Source organism: Malus domestica, chromosome 04 (assembly GCF_042453785.1).
Source record: "Malus domestica chromosome 04, GDT2T_hap1".
NCBI lineage: Eukaryota > Viridiplantae > Streptophyta > Magnoliopsida > Rosales > Rosaceae > Malus > Malus domestica.
In genome coordinates this window covers 20,779,354-20,796,707 of record NC_091664.1, presented here as the reverse complement: position 1 = coordinate 20,796,707, position 17,354 = coordinate 20,779,354, and the positions used below count along the sequence as shown (strand labels likewise).

The following is a 17,354-nucleotide window of genomic DNA, read 5'->3' as shown; positions in this document are numbered from 1 at the left end:
TCGAGGAATTTGGGTGATCTAGTAGTGGAATGCTTGAGCAACAATTATGTTTGTGCCAGATATGCTGCCATGGAGCTATCTTTAGCGTCAAAGTTGTTGGTGACCTGGTTAACCACCAATTGGGAGTCACTGAAGATATCAATTCGTTTAACTCCAAGATGTTTGGCCAAACGTAAGCCTGCTATGAGGGCTTCATATTCGGCTTCATTGTTTGACGCCTTGAATTTGAAACGAAGAGCATACTCCATCGCCACTTTGTCAAGGGTCATAAGGACTAGTCATACTCCACAACCTTGTTGGTTGGATGAGCCATCAACATATAGACTCCATGTTGGGGCTGTTGGTTCTATTTTCTGAGCGTCCGAAGGTAATGAAACCACTTCTTTAGGCGTAGAAACAATGTCAACATGATATGTGAAGTCGGCAATGAAGTCTGCCACTGCCTGGCCCTTCTCAGCTGGCTTAGGTTGGTAGGAGATGTCAAACTCACCCAATGCTATCGCCCATTTGATCATTCGCCCGGAAGTGTCAGGACTTTGGAGTATCTGTCGAAGATGATGATTGGTAAGCACGATGATGAAGTGTGCTTGGAAGTAAGGGCGAAGTTTTCTAGCAGACATGACCAATGCTAGAGCCAATTTCTCAATGTTGGAGTATCGTGTCTTCGCATCTTGTAAGGTCTTGCTAGCATAGTAGACAGGCCGTTCGACATTACGATCCTTTCGAATGAGAACGGAACTTACTGCTGAAGCCGATACCGACAGATAGATAATGAGAGTGTCACCAACCTCAGGTTTGGAGAACAGATGGGCTTTACTCATGTGGTCTTTGAGGTTCTTGAATGCCTCAGCATATTCATCAGTCCATGTAATGTACTTCTTACTTCCCTTAAGTGCTTTGAAGAAAGGAGCACATCTGTCTGTGGCCTTAGAAATGAACCTAGTTAAGGCTACCACCTTGCCAATAAGGCTTTGGATGTCTTTTGAAGTTACTGATTCCTTCATGTCGATGATTACTTTGATCTTCTCGGGATTAGCCTCAATGCCTCGTTGGCTTATCATGAAGCCTAAGCATTTGCCAGAGCCTACACCGAAGACACACTTGTTGGGGTTCAACCTCATTCGATACCTCTTCAGAATGGTGAAAATTTCAGATAGGTTGGTGATGTGTTGGTCAGCATGTTTGCTCTTGACTAGCATATCATCAACGTAAACTTCCATGCTCTTCCCAATCTGTTCGGCGAACATTGAATCGACCAGTCTCTGATAAGTTGCTCATGCATTTTTTAGGCCGAAGGGCATGACTTTATAGCAATATAGTCATCTGTCAGTAATGAAGGCTGTGTGTTTTTGGTCTGGAGGCTTCATGAGGATTTGGTTGTATCCTGAGTAAGCATCCATGAAGCTCAAAAGTTCACACCCTACTTTAGAGTCTATAAGTCTGTTTATGATAGGAAGAGGAAAGCTATCATTTGGGCATCATTTGTTTAGGTCGGTGTAATCGACACACATTCTCCATAAGACCTTTTGGAGCAGGAGACTTGCCTTGGTCGCATTCTTCTTAACAAGGACAACATTTGCTGCCCACTTTGGATAATTAACTTCGCGGACGAAGCCTATGCCTTTGAGTTTTTCAACTTCTGCCTTCATTACCTCGTACCGTTCAGCGTCATAAGATCTTCACTTCTGTCTCACTGGCTTGGTCTTAGGGTCAATACTTAAGCAATGACAGATGATATCGGGAGATATGCCTGGCATGTCCTCGTATGACCAGGTGAAGACCTCAGTGTTCTCTTGCAAAAAAGAGATCAATGCCAACCGAATGGGTGGTGACAAGATGGTGCCAATCTTCACCATGCGATCCGGATAATCTTTTGAGATAGAGACCTTATCCAACTCTTCAGCCGGTTGTGATTGCTGGGTGAAAAAGTCATCTTGAAGATCGTCGGGTTGACTGTTGCCATCGTGAAGATCCAAGTTGGCTTCGTTTGGGTTGGTCTTTATGACTTGGTCATGTATAGAAATAGTTTCCTTGGGCACATGTAGGTGTCGTTGCTTGACCGAAGTGTTGTAATATGATCATGCACTAAGTTAATCTCCTCTGATGTAACCATTGCCATAGGGGGTTGGAAATTTCATCAACAACATATGTGTGGATACCATGGCCTTCAGATCATTGATGTCTGTGCGTCCGAATATGACATTGTAAGCCGTTGGGCAGTCAATCACCAGGAAGTTAGTGGTAATGGTAGCTGTGTAAGGGCATGTACCAATGGTGAAAGGTAAGTGTATGCTCCCCAAGGTTACACGATATCACCGGAGAAGCTTATCAGAGGGGAAATCGAGCGATCGAGCAAGTGTTCAGCTACATTAAGTGCCCTGAAAGCTTCAGCAAACATGATATTGACCGAAGCCCCCGTGTCTACCAGGATTCATCGTACTTCAAAGTTGGCTATGTGAGCTTCCACAATTAGTGGGTCGTTGTGAGGGTAGAAACATATTGGATCCCAGTTAGGCTTTTGCTACTTACCTCCCCTGATGTCTTCCACATGAAACACTTGGTGGCCAAACCTTAAAGCTCGTTCACTATTTTTCATTGCCCTGTTGGAAGATTTAGATATAGGTGTGCCACCACTTATGGAATATATCACATTCACCTGGCGTTGGTTACAGTTACCCCTTGGAGGGTGAATAAGGAATTGATCAATTTTTCCTTCACGTGCCAAAGCTTCAATATGATCACGAAGGGTGATACATTTCTCGCCGTTGTGGCTGTTATGCTCGTGGTAGCAGCAAAACGTGCCCGTGTTCTTCGTGGGCTTGTAATCCGGGTGCCTCGGCTTTGGCTTCGGTATCAAGTGTGCTATGTTGGGGTAAATAGCCATGCATGTGGCGTTCAAAGGTGTGTATGCCACATACCTCGAGGTAGGGGCTGTCCTGACATATGCTTGACCCATTGTGTTGACTGCCTAGGGTCGGGGATTATCATGGCGATACCCTTGGTTATCGCGGTAGTGCCCCTTACTCCTTTTACTAAAATGAGACTAATGAGGATGGAAATCTTTCCATTTACCCTGAGATTGATATGTCTGTTGACTTGGTAAAGTATTAAGTAAGGCAGGGGAAAACACTGCTACCGTTTGGAAGGTCGAGGTCTTCACATTTGGTTGAATCTGGCTTCCACTCCCTACTTGCTGATAAGGGGTGGTTATGGGGGTTTCCCTTGATATGTCATTGCCTCAGCGAAGGCATAGTTGTAAGTATGCGCCATCACCTCAGAGTAAGTATTCCAAGTGTTGGCATTGATCATGTACTTGAAGAAACAATCACGTAGGCCTACCGTGAAGGCCTTGAGAGAGGTCTTGTCATCTGCCTCAGCGCAGCGAGAATACTTATGGCTGAAACGACCGGCATACTCTCGTAGTGACTCGTCCGGCTTCAAGCGAATAGTGTACAAGTCATCGGCAGAATGCAAACGATCGGTCTGGAAGATGTGTTAAGAGACAAACAGTTTCCTCAGTTTCTCAAATGAGTCTACTGTCTCAGGTGGAAAACGGCAATACCAGTTTAGAGCTCTGCTAGAGAGGGTGGAGGGGAAGAGAAGACATCTCTCTTCGTCGGTGTGCATCTGATATGCCATGGTAGACTCAAAGAGGTTAAGGTGTTCAATTGGGTCATCATTTCCAGTATAGAGTTGTAAACCAAGCTTTTGTTTTGTCTTTGCTTGAAGGGGGTGTCGAGGATCCTCCTTGTAAGAGGGTCAGGCTTAGGTTGGTTCCAATCAGGTATCTCAACTTGTCGTTCGGCCTTCAACTTGTTTACTTCCTTAAGAAGTGGTAGGACAAGGGGGTCTTGAGTGGAGTCATGTACCACTGGAGCTTTCTTTCGTAAATCTCCATATCCTCTTGGAAGTATGAAGGTTTGATCAAGAGCATGTGATTTTTCCCTGGACTCATCGTACTGACTTCCAAGGTATGTCTGTCGGAACATCTCTGAGTCCCCTATACCTTCATGTTTCTCTAGTACTTGTTGCCTCTTCCCCAAATTGGTAGCCGGCCTGGGACATGGGAGGGGGCCGAGTCTTTCAAAGACCCTTGGGTCATTGATCTTCGAGCTTACATGGATAGAATTATCTCGACGTTGCTTTAGAAAATCTCGATAGTTGCGAAAGACGGCTTTCGATCATTCCATTCATTCTGTAAAGAGGTGTCTTCCTTCACTTCTCCTACTTCGGGTCGAAGCAGCTGGGTTGAGAGAAGTCTCATGTTGATCAATGTTTTGATGATTCGCTCGCTCCTCATCAGGGATCCCCATGTCGAAGGAAGGCAACCCTCCGTGTTGGGGGGTTCCCAGATGATGGTTGATGTCCACAGGGGTAACGAGCTCGCGTGTTTGAGTACGCCTAGTTTCGTGGAGCGTCTCAAAGAGCTTTTTATACTGCTCTTGGAAGACCTCATTCTTCATTGCTATCTTCGTGTTCTGAGCTTCTAACTCATCGACTTTAGCTTGATGATCAACCATCTTTCCTTCATTCTTTCGTTGTTTCGCATTAGGTGCAAGAGGGGTGTCATTTTGTGTGCTGTGGCTTTCTTCGCCCCCCATGTTAGAGAGGGATGCCTGGTCAAAAGAGAGTGTACAAATGGTGGAAACCAGCTTGACAAAGCTGAAGAGAGTGCGAATAAGTATCGTTCCCACAGACGGTGCCAAATGTTGATGCACAAAATCAGTAAGGACTTTGGTATAACAGAAAGTGTTAAGTTTATGACCTTCGCTAGATTGCTCCAATCACTAGTGTGGATAAGTATGTAAAAGGATAGGGACAGGGAAACAAACACAAGATGTCCGTGGTTCACCCAGATTGGCTACTCCATGGAGTATAGGAGTTCTCATTAATTGTGAAGGGTTTACACAAGTACATAGGTTCAAGCTCTCCTTTAGTGAGTACTAGTGAATGATTTAGTACAAATGAAATTAGGAAATATTGTGAGAAAATGATCTCTTTTTATAGAAGAGAGTTTCTAGTTTCATTCTGACATTGACACGTGTCGTGTTGTGATTGGCTTCTGATGTTGACACGTTTCGCGCTATGATTGGCTTCTGATGTCGACATGTGTCACACTATGATTGGCTTCCTGGTTGGAGGGAAACTCTTCTGGGTCCTTGACGGTATAACATTGACCGGTGCTCAGTAGTTTCGGGATTGGTCAAGTATGGTACAAACATAGTCTATGTGCCAATTTCGCCGCCCTTACGTACAAAAATGGGGCCTCAGTAAAATATGGGAATCTATGTTGGGTATGATTCTCCTTTGATTATTCGTTACTTAGAACCTTTGACATGCAATTTGTTTACCGCTCGTTTTGCGGATTGTCACTTCTATGAGATATTCTTCCCGTAGTTAAGGGGAGATAAGAATGTTAACATTCGTGAAGAATGATTGGAATTATCGTGGACGACTCCTAGTTTGTCTCATTTAGATCACTGCATCGCTCAATCTAAAACTGAAGTGCAATGCATATTAGATCTCCACAGCATAGCTCAGATCTTTCCAAATGCTTTCACAGATCTAGTGCGAGTGACAAGATCACACATTCTGGCTACGAATGTGCTTGCAAAGATGGATGTACCAAATGTACGACAAACTTCCTTCCTAGAGGCCCGGGACGTAAACTTTGGTGATCTATATACATTAGCGGCTAGCCAATCATCTGCCCCTACACAAAAGCGTGGCCTACCGTGAATTTGACTATCGTTTACTCATTATATCCAACACATGAGGAAATTCTAAATTACGGAAGCATCATTGAAGAGACGAATCCACCTACAGAGAATTGTGAGATTTCGATCTATTATGCTAGCTTAGATGATGTGTGATGTAGAAATGAGATGATCGTTGACGATGCATTAACAAATACAATAACTACTGAGATCATATTAAACGATGACATTAGACCTCGTTCCGTTGATGAATGTCGACGTAGAACTGATTGGTTAAACTGGAAACAAGCAATCCAAGTCGAACTCGATTCGCTTGCGAAGCGTAAGGTGTTTGGACCCGTAGCTCATACTTCTCCATATGTGAAACCCGTTGGCTACAAGTGGGTTTTCGTTCGGAAGCGTAATAAGAAAAACAAAATTATGTGTTACAAAGCTCGTCTTGTTGCGCAAGGCTTTTCACAATGCCCTGGGATTGACTATGACGAAAGTTATTCACCCATTATGGATGTGATTACTTTTTTATACCTTATCAATTTGGTAGTTTTCGAAAAATTGAGTATGCAACTGATGGACGTAATAAATGCATATCTCTATGGAGATCTTGATACAAAAATTTACATGAAAGTTCCCGGAGAACTTATATTGACTGGATCAAATATTTCCAAACCCCAGAATACGCTCTTAATTTGGCTGAGGCGTTCACTCTACAATTTGAAGTAATTTGGAATAATGTGGTATAACCGTCTGAGTGAGTATTTGACTAGTCAGGGATATGTGAACAACGAACTATTCCCTTGTGTGTTCATTAAGAAGTTACATTCCGATTTTGCGATAGTTGTAATATATGTCGATGACATGAAACTCCTGAATAGCTCGCGAGAACTGCCGCACACCTAAAGTCAGAATTTGAGATGAAAGATCTAGGAAATACTCGATACTGTCTCAGTCTTAAGATAGAGCACCATTCAGATGAAATCTTAGTACATCAAACGAATTACACCAGAAGGTGTTGCACCACTTTAACGAGGATAAAGCGAAGCCTTCGAGTACTCCTATGGTCGTTCAATTGCTATATGCAAAACGAGATCCCTTCTTTCCGAAAGAGGATGATGAAGAGATTTTGGAGCCTGATGTTCCTTATCTAAGTGTGATAAGTGCTTTATTTTACTTAGCTTAATGCATTAGACCAGACATCTCATTCGCTGTTAATTTTTTGGCAAGATACAGTAATGCACCAACACGCAGACATTGGAATGGTGTTAAAGACATCTTCTACTGCCTTAAGGGTACTACGGATTTGGGCTTGTTCTATCCCTACGGATCCTCGAGTGACGTCGGACCTTTTATCTTGAGTCGATTCTCGCCTTGTTGGTTATGCTGACGCATGATACTTATCTGATCCGCACAAGTCACGTTCTCAAACGGGTTATGTCTTAACTGTTGGAGGTAGTGCAATCTCTTGGAGGTTAACTAAACAGACCTTAGTTGCCATTTCGTCTAACCATGCTGAAATTCTCGCCTTACATGAAGCAACTCGAGAATGCTTTTGGTTAAAAGCAGTTGTGGGCCATATTCGAAGCTCATGTGATCTTTGCCCCATCGTGGATGTCCCGACGATGATTTATGAAGATAACGCAGCATGCATCGAACAGCTTAAGAAGGGTTACATCAAAAGAGACAACACCAAGCACATTACGCCGAAGTTCTTCTTCTTACATCAACAACAAGAGCATCAGAAGATTAAAGTCACGCAAATCCGTTCACAAGCCAATTTGGCCGACCTCTACACCAAATCGCTACCGAATGCGACGTTTCAGAAGTTTGTTCAAGGAATTGGTATGTGTAAACTTTCTGAGTTGTAACATTGCTAGTTCTCTTTGAAATTGTGTCAAACTCAGGGGGAGTATCCTGAAGTATACTTGTTTGATCTTAATGTACTTTTTTTTCCTACGATTAGGAACATTTTTCCCATTGGGATTTTGCTACCTAACTAGGTTTTAATGATGCACCCACCATGGGCTGATCATATCCCTGATGACGTCCTATAGACATTTCATTTGACTTTGCATTTCTCACGCATTTTTCCTTAGACTATGGATTTTGTCTCTACTCGAGTTTTTGCCATAGCCATAGGTTTTTTTTTTTGTGAAACTTACTTCCTTATGCAAGTTCCTACCTTATTAAGAATAGCGTGTTCCCATAATCAGTGTCAACGAGTTGACTTTCTAATATACCTTGAGTATTTACACACTCAAGCGGGAGTGCTGTAAACTTTCCTAATTTAAGTGTGATTGTGTAAATCCTAGATTATATTTTATTCTAGTTATTCTTTCCTATATGGACTTGTATTCCTTGGGGATGAATAATTTCTTGTAACAACCCGTCCCGAAATTTACGGAATGGAATGGTATTTTCATAATTTCACTTTAAGTTGAAAGATATTTTGAAATGTGCTTTTGGGTCTTATTTGGTGTGCCCAGGTGGGGCCCACCTTTGGTTTTTGTCCCCTGGCCCAAACACTTCATCCTTTCGTTTTTTCCCCCTGTACAATCTCAGGTCGTCTCTCTCTTTGTCTCATTTTCACTCTCCTCACCTTTCCCGAGCTACACACATGGCACCATACCCACACACACCAACTCTCTCCCACTTGGATCTCCCTCATCTCCCTAGTTCATCTTCTCCCTCTGCAAGTGCAAAACAAGAATGGCACCATGGAAATCGGTGCACAAACTTGGGGAAATCCAGCGAGTTTGATCACTTCCGACTAGGTGAGCCTCGGACGCCTTTTTCCATGGATATTGCTTTGATTGCTAAGTCTTTAAGCGTTGTTGTGAAGGATTTTAGCACGATTTCTTCGAGAAGACTTTTCCAATATTTCAGCAAGGTCCGACGGCTTTCAAGCTAATTTTCGGCCAACTCCGACCACTACTAGGGAAACCAAAGGTATAATCCTAATCTACACTTGGTTGTCTTCAACTTGGTGGGTAGATCGTAGGTTATGGTTGAGTTTCAAGGTTGACCAGAACTTGGGAAGCTCCGACTTTCGTCTTCATGAGAACCAGTCTGAAAACCGGGTCGACCTGATCCGGTAGCCCTAAACCCAAATCCACCAGCCCAAACCCTTGGGCCGGGTTACCAGGCCCTAACTCAAAACCCAACCTAGCTTATGCGAACCCAAAACCCAGGCCTTTGGCCCACTGAACAAAACCCAATGTCTCGGCCTAAAAGCCTCAGCCCAACCTAGAACCCTGGCCACGCGTGGGCCTACGCGTAGGCGTGCGTGAGTGCAGGTCTTAGTTGGCGCGTGGAGCACATGCGCTTCCACCGGAGGTACTGTGCTCCGCCGCCATCCACAGCGGTGCCGGCGACTTTTCCAACCAACTTTTCAATGACCCAAATTGACGCGTGACGGCTCGTGAGGGAGCGTGTGGCAGCGCATGGGGGTACCCAAGGTCTCCCCTTATGTTTTTCGACGTCTTGAATCCGTTTATGACGTCTGTTTCGTGAAATTCAATCGTTTTGGTATAGTTTTATTAATTGATACCTTTATGTGCTTAGGTGCAATTGTGTATGGCGTTTCCATCCTCTCTTGTTTGCATGGCTCTTCGACAAAGAAGTATATGTGAGTGGACCCCTTCAAAAATGCATATTTTACTGTTAGAAATGCATACATGAAAAGCACGATTTATTGGTTACGTTTTATGAAACGTTTATGAGTAAATTGGTTTCACGATTTATGAATTATCATGCTTTATCGACTTTACGTTCCTTGTGGTATATATAATTGATGGCTATATACATACTTGTGAGCGAGGTTTTTACGATATGACGTTTTAACTACTGAACTCCGATTAAGATATATATATATATATATCATAAATATTATGTTAATGTTTTTATGTACTTACTTAGTGGTTATTCATATGAACTGCCTACGAGCGAATGATATATATATATATATATATATATATGGCTTCAGCTGGGCGTAGGTTGGTGGCTTTGGCCGGGCATAGGTTGGTGGCTTCGGTCGGAAGATACTTATATATGGCTTCAGTCGGGCGTTTTAGATGGATTCGGTTTGAAGATATTTATATTTGGCTTCAGTTGGGTGATGTAATGGCTTCGGTCGATAATGATAACACTACTAAGCATATTATATACAATATATGTTTTATGTTTTACGTAAAGGTTTTATGGCATGCTAAGGTTTTTAGAAAACCTATTACATATTATACTATTGAGTTTTCATAAACTTTAGGGGTTAGTACGTTGATGAATAATTGTTTCAGTATTACTTATATATAAACTTGGTCCACTCATGTTTTGTTTTGTGCCCCCTCGGGACTTAGATTCGAGGCATACAATCCCGACATCAAGGCACTTCCGCATTGGCATCTTTGAGTCCTCTCAGTATAGAACCCATCTCCTTGTCCATTCAATTTTATATTCTTCATTTTTGGTGTCTCGATTTAGTTGTATGTTCTGAACACGTTCCACAAATGCATATTCATTATAATTAAATTTACAAGTTTTATTTATGTTGGTTAATTGTTCTTGGTTCTCATGCAGCCTAATATGGCTTCATCACCTTCGGGTGTCGGCCAGCACGTGCCTACCCTGGTGTTTGGTGAGTATCAGGGTCAGGTGTGTCATTTCTTTTCCCTCTTATTACTATATATAAAGGCACTACGTAGGAGGGAATAACACACATATTCCTCTATACAATTCTACAAACACATCTCTCTCTCTTTTCTCTCTTTATCGCCGGCTCCCTTCCCCTTGTCAGATAAAATAAGCTACAATACTTTTTATTTTTTAAAGGATACATTTTTTGCTTGCCGCCTTAAAGAAGTGTTAATGTTCACTATTATATTTATTATTGTTAGATAAATTTAAATTATAAGATTTGTGTCTATTCAGACATATATATTTTTAAGCGTACTTCTGATAAATAAGGTGATAAGCAAAAACATTTCCATTTTTAAATATCAATAACTGTTCAGTTTTCGTCTATTTTGAACACGTGCTAAATATATGGTTGTTGTTCAAAATTTAGTCCAGACCTATATATTGTCCATGTTAAGTTGCCTTGGATAGAAGCCTTAATACGTTTTGTTTCATTAAAAGAAGGTATTATTCAGGGACAAATGAAGCTGAAAAACCGAATTGAAGAGATAAATGCTCTTAAACATTTAAATCTTAGCAACAAGCCTCTTCCAACCTTAGTATCAAGAAATATACTCACCAATTTGCTATCCTCCTCGAGAAGTAAGCAAATACAAGCCTTTAAAATTGGCCTAAAATTTCCAAGCTGAATCCACAGAGTTTGATCAATGAAGGTTGAGTCGAGTCATACCAGACTGGCTCTACTTAGCCAATTCATATGAGGTCAGTGATTTTTTAGTCGGTCATAAATTTTGGCTTTTTAGAGCATCTCCAAAGGAGATGTCAAATTTTAAACATAAAATTTGAATTTGACAACCTATGTGGCATTTTGACATCTTTTAAAATTTTGCCCTCCACCCAGTATGTCAAATTAAATATTATTTTATTACACTATTTTATTAAACTTATTTTCTGGCTCTCAACCTTTGAAGGCTGATCAGCCACCACTTCAGCCGTAGACGAAGTGGGACTGCTTTGAACTACAAAAATTGATGGGTTCTTGTTTTCATACTTCACGGGTTGCAGTCTTTTCTTAGTTTCTCAGCAACCAAACAGAGCATTTGGGGTACCTAGAAAGAAATGAACAAAGCCGAGAGCTTAGTGAGCTTATAGTACCCACCGGTGGCCGACATGGAAGTGACGGAGGAGCAAGAATTTTGAGGGAAAGGTGAGGTTAGCTGAGGAACCACACAAGGTGAGTTCGAGATCGGCGACGAAACTCTCGATTTAGCGTCACTGGTAAATTTGTTGTTGGTTTCTGTGGATTCGAACTTAATCGAATTGGTGGCTGTAATTTCTTGCTTCTTCGGCCCTTGCGGCTGCCTCTTCATCCCGTACAACACCTCCACGACCTCTATTTCTTTCTCGTCTTGATTAGAAGATGCCGTCTTGGTCGACAAGGACATCTTCAACGGCCGAAGTTTGGGTTTGTTTGGCTTTTGGAACAAAAAAATGTCACTAAAAAATTAATAAAAAAATATTTGACATTGCTGTCAAATTTGACAGCAAGGGGGAGAGCTGCTATTCCATGTCATACCACATCAAATTTGGCTTCTCGATTGGAAAACATTGCAGTTTTTTTTTTTATAATTATTGTTAATTTGAATATTTTAATATCTCATTTGAAGATGCTCTTAGAAGTTTCGAATTTTAAATGGGAAAACAAAAATGTCTAATATGTTAGAACTACCACAAACACTAAATTTAACTTTGCTTTTACACTGTTATTGTTGTCTGACATGGAAATGACCGAGCTTTTATGGCATGCTACTTAGAACGAAAGAAATTATGAATTCATGAAGAGACGGAAGGAAAAAAATTTACGATCAACTATCCCTTGGTTATCTGATTCCTAAACTTGTAGGTATTGGATTACGAATGTAAGATAAATCTCACTCTTTATATGATTATATATTTACTAACATCAGGAAAGTCAGAAATTGTAATAATTTCAATATCCAGTTGATCATGTGTTTAGTAAACGCAAGAAACCTAAGACCCAAAATAATTTCAGTTCTCATTCTATGTAGTCAAACATGACATTATTTTATTTTGGATGTACTATCCACACATTTATTTTTATATTTTACACATCTATATTAGTTTCTGTCATCTGATTTTTTTCATTTATTTCATTTGATGACAAAAAATAAACAAAGTGGGCGAAAGGTAAAAAGAGATGTATAGATAGCATTACTTTTTTTTTTTTATTGATTTTGATACGTAAACTTGGGAGTAATTTAGAACCCCTTTGGACTTGAACTCAGATCATTATATCAAACTCAAAATCAATTTTTGAGTTCTAAACCAAAAAATTTGCATTTGGAAAGCCTGTTCTTAAGAACCAAATTCAAGTATAACTGAAAGTATAGCTTATTACTTGGAAACAAATAAATAAAGTGAATTTGTAGAATTTTTTATTTGTGCAATCTTTTCCCTTAACAACCAACATTCAAAGCGCCGACAAGCTTCGATCTTTGCTTCCCCTTCGCCCTCGCCACAAATCTCATGAAACACGACTACAAATCAGCCTAACACCCTTCTTCATCTGAATTGGTTCCCGCTGCCTTCCTCTGGCGGATCCTCGACTTCGCCGTAGAGATCGGTTTCTCCAGATCCGTCTTCTTCAGCATTGAAACGCAAATCGATGTACAAACTCGTCGTTGAGATTCTATGGAACTGCATCTGCAAGCGATTTTCTTACAAATTTTGTGTTAATTTTAGGTCTTTTTTTGTGAAGAGATTGCCATGTTTGGTCACGGAGAGAAAGGGAGGGTAAGGGAAGGGGAGGTCGATGGTGAAAGGGAGTGGGGTCTTTTTTATGTTATTATATTTTCGATTGTTAAGAAAAATAATTTTAAATTTTGTATCAAACAAATTTTTTTCTTATAAAAAATTGTTTTTAAGAAATGATATTAAAAAATATTTTCAAAACATGTGAAATTTTTTTAGTAGAATACTAAACGAGCTTTTAAAATTTTGTAAAAAGAGAAAATGAATGGTAATGAACTAATGATCAAATTGTTGGGAGCATTAGGTTTCAAAAATTGAAACCCATGAATTCTCTTGGACCGAGTCACCAACATTTTCTGGGCTCAAAAGCATATAGCCCAAAAGCCCAACAATCGGTTCAACCCGTAACCCAAAACCTAAAATATGTGGGCCGGCGGCGTTTCCAAATCCACGTACGTGGTGCTGAATAAAAAACAGCGAGACCACGCAGTATTTAAAGGACTGAATCGCTAGGGTTTTAGTTTCTGTAAGCACATTAGGGTCGCCGCGCCTTCTCTCCACAGCCAGGATCTAGGGTTTTCTCCGAGCAGCGCCAAGGTACCAATACAGCTCAAATTTCCCTACCCTAATTACCATTCCTCCTTTAATCTGTTCGTATTCGAACAATTTTGTTGAATATTGCATCTGTTCTTGCAGGAAATGGCTCCCGCCGCCCCCAAGAGTGGGATCTTCGTCGGCCTCAACAAGGGCCACATCGTCACCAAGCGTGAATTGCCTCCTCGCCCATCTGACCGCAAGGGGGTAATTTCTCTTTTCATTTCTTAATTCCATCGATTGTTCATATGATTTCTGTGGAATTTTTTGTTTTGGGTTTTGGGGTTCTGGATTTAAGGGTTTTTTTTATTTGTGTGAATAATGTCCTGATTTGTGTGTTTTGGGGTTGTGGGGATGTAGAAAACTAGTAAGAGGGTGCACTTTGTGAGGAATTTGATCAGGGAAGTTGCGGGGTTTGCTCCCTATGAGAAGAGGATTACCGAGCTTTTGAAGGTCGGGAAGGACAAGCGTGCTCTTAAGGTGGCCAAGCGAAAGTTGGGTACCCACAAGAGGGCCAAGAAGAAGAGAGAGGAGATGTCCAACGTTCTCCGCAAGATGAGGTGAGATATTCGTTGGTTTTCGCCGTTGTGGATTCGCGTGTACATTTCAATGTCTTGAACTAGTTGCATTTTTGTGAGTATTGTTGCTTTGAAGCTGTTTGTTTCTTGTATTTGCATATATACTTATGCATGTGTTGTGTAAGTTTGTGGAAATATACGAAAACAACGATGACTTGATAATATATAAGTTAAATTGGTAATATATAAGTGAGCCAATGCTATGAAAACTGACTAGTTAGAATATTAATCATGGCATCTCTACAATAGCTGATGAAATATGTTTGCAGTAAACATAATCTTAAGTGTGCTTAAGATTGTCTCAAGCCCCATATGCTGGCATTTATAGTAGTCTTCTCTATCGGTGGATGGTGATAGCATGCTTATGCTTTCAACTTGATCTGTTATAGCTGGTGATATCATTTGTTGGCTTTTTTAATTAGACTACTAGACTGTGTTGTGTCACTCAAAACGTCGTTGGCTGCAATATGATGCCTACTATACACTGTTGCCTAATTGTAGACGTTGTTGGTTGCAATATGATGCCTACTATACACTGTTGCCTAATTGTAGACTTCTTCCTGAAATTTGCTGATATCTGAGTAAATAGTTTGTGCAATGCTCATGGTTTTTTATACCGTGTGTTGGTGAGGAATCATATGATCTCTTAGCCTTAAGTATGTTTTGTTATATGTGCAGGTCTGGTGGTGATAAGAAGTGAGCACTTGAAGGGTTGTCTTTATGAATGTAGTTCAGTATCTCTATTAGTTTTGGACATGCATTTTATTAAGGGATTTTTAGACATGGTATGAACTTTGTAATTTTGAATGTTTTGAGACTTTCGATATTTTCTAAGCATCGGATATTTGCCCTTCAGTTCTCAAGGTATGTCTTTCAAGTTTGTGATTGACTTAGATTTACTAAATAGTTGACGCTTGTGGCAGCATTTCTCTTAGTGTAGGGAGAGCCGTGGTTACTAGCGATGGGCAAAAGTCTTGATGTGCCCTCTGTACTAAAACTCGTTGGATGTTTGATTTTTGCGGTCATCACTTCGTAGTATGTGCCTTTCCCTATAATGTGTACACTAAAACTCGTTCGATTTTTTTTTTAATTCATACGATTTGATAGTCGAAATTAAAAGGTGTGTGATGGCACTTCCGTCTAGAAATTATGTTCCTCTCAATATCAATGTTAGATGCATTATAATATACAAGCTTGGTAAAGTATAGAAAAAGTGCGTTTAGCCTTCTGCTAGTTGGAGCGACCAAAGTGGATGAATGTTAGTTTTTTGTGCATTGATGAATGTGGACATCTGCCATCATTGTTCTCAAATATGACAATTAGTAATAAGGTTTTGGCGAGCGAAAGCATTCGTCACAAAGTTGGCCTCTCTAAATATATGTTTCTAGTCGATGCAAGCAAATTTGGTCACAGTCCACTTGATATCTTCAATAATAGGAATCGAATTTCACAGTGTCGCACCCCGATCCAACACTGATTGAAAAACCAACTTAGAGTCACCTTCAACCATAATTTTTGTATAGCCCTTTCTATGAGCAAAAAGAAGGCCCTCTCTAAGAGTCTTAGCCTCCACTTCTGAAATAGTGGCACCGTCAAGATTTAAAGCTCCACTTCCAATAAGATGCCCATTATGATTCTTTAAGACAAAATCCATTGCCGCCTCGTCCCTAGCCAACGAACTATCAAAATTTAGCAAAAAGAAGGCCCTCTCTAAGAGTCTTAGCCTCCACTTCTGAAATAGTGGCACCGTCAAGATTTAAAGCTCCACTTCCAATAAGATGCCCATTATGATTCTTTAAGACAAAATCCACCGCCGCCTCGTCCCTAGCCAACGAACTATCAAAATTTAGCTTAACATAACTCTAATATGAAGGATGCCATTTAATAATCATGGAAGTATCATCACTATTCCTTCTTAAACCTTTACGATTGGCTCTATGATATCGTTCACGCATAGATATAGCTAATAATTTAGATCTCGCCAAGATGGGCATAACATTTCTAAACACGAAATTTGCCAGCAAAAGAGCAAACACAAGCTTAAATCACTAGGAACTTCCTTACAACATGCTTTAAAGAATTTAACCAGTCTACTATTGAGTTAAAGTTAGCATTAGTGAAATTGCCCGGCTTAATTAATTGAAAAAAGGTCCCAAATCGATTTAGGGACATCGCAATTAAAGAATAAATGCATTTGGTCCTCGTCTACGAATTACAAAAATTACATCTTATCACTATTAATCACAATATGACTTAATATTGTCCTAATTTGAAGTCTATCACGAATGAACAACCACGCAAACATCTACACTCTAAGAGGAATATTAAGTTTCCACATCTTATTAATTAACTTATACTTTGTAGATTGAGTCAGCGTCCCCTTCTAAATCCAATTAGCCGATTTAATAAAGAACTTACCATTTGTATTTGGACCCCAAACTAGCACATCTTTGGAATCCTGCAAAGAAATTATAATATTACATATTATATTTTTAATTTCATTACTAACCACTTGCGAAAGCTTTCTCTTATCCCCTTGTTGTTCTTCTATGGTGCTGTGTTAGAACCCCTTTTATTGGTTTCGGCCAAACATTGAACCACTTCTATTTTGGAAGTTTATAATGGCTAAATTATAAAAATATATTTGGACAAATTCTTACTAAGTGCTTTTAGAACTCAAAATTTTTTTTTCTAAAAGTTGCTTTAGTTATTTTTAAATTTTTTTTCAAACAAGTCCAAAAATACTTAGGAAGTACTTTAAATTTTAGAAGCACTTTTTTCGCTATCCACACATAAACTCTTTCCCTTTCTAGTACATTAACAAATAGGCTTTGAATGCGATTTTGAATTACAACTTGCTATTGATATAGTGCTTCTATTCTTCCCAATATCGAAAGAGATTCCAAGTTTGGACTCCCTAGTTCTCGATAACGAAAGGATAGCAATAATGATAATCAACATCAAGTAGAAAAGAGATTTTGGCACTACAGCGACGGAGGCGTCTGTGGTCTGTGGGGCGCTCAATCATCGGATCACTCCAACATCTTTTCATCTATCTTCTCTCCAA

General features: G+C 40.2%; 1 protein-coding gene across 1 annotated transcript; it reads left to right on the top strand.

Moving 5' to 3' along the window:
* Positions 1–13,564: 13,564 nt before the first annotated feature.
* LOC103433403 (large ribosomal subunit protein eL36x) lies at positions 13,565–15,142 on the top strand. The gene is made up of 4 exons (XM_070819954.1): positions 13,565–13,712; positions 13,812–13,916; positions 14,070–14,269; positions 14,966–15,142. The coding sequence occupies exons 2-4, from the start codon at positions 13,815–13,817 to the stop codon at positions 14,985–14,987; spliced, it is 324 nt and encodes a 107-aa protein (XP_070676055.1). The 5' UTR covers positions 13,565–13,712; positions 13,812–13,814; the 3' UTR covers positions 14,988–15,142.
* The last annotated feature ends 2,212 nt before the right edge of the window (positions 15,143–17,354 follow it).

Excerpts from the sequence above, each read along its gene's own strand:
- LOC103433403 (XM_070819954.1), top strand. The coding sequence starts at position 13,815 with ATGGCTCCCGCCGCCCCCAAGAGTGGGATCTTCGTCGGCCTCAACAAG. Across the intron at positions 13,917-14,069 it reads GCCCATCTGACCGCAAGGGG|AAAACTAGTAAGAGGGTGCA; the intron begins GTAATTTCTCTT and ends GTGGGGATGTAG. Across the intron at positions 14,270-14,965 it reads AACGTTCTCCGCAAGATGAG|GTCTGGTGGTGATAAGAAGT; the intron begins GTGAGATATTCG and ends TTATATGTGCAG.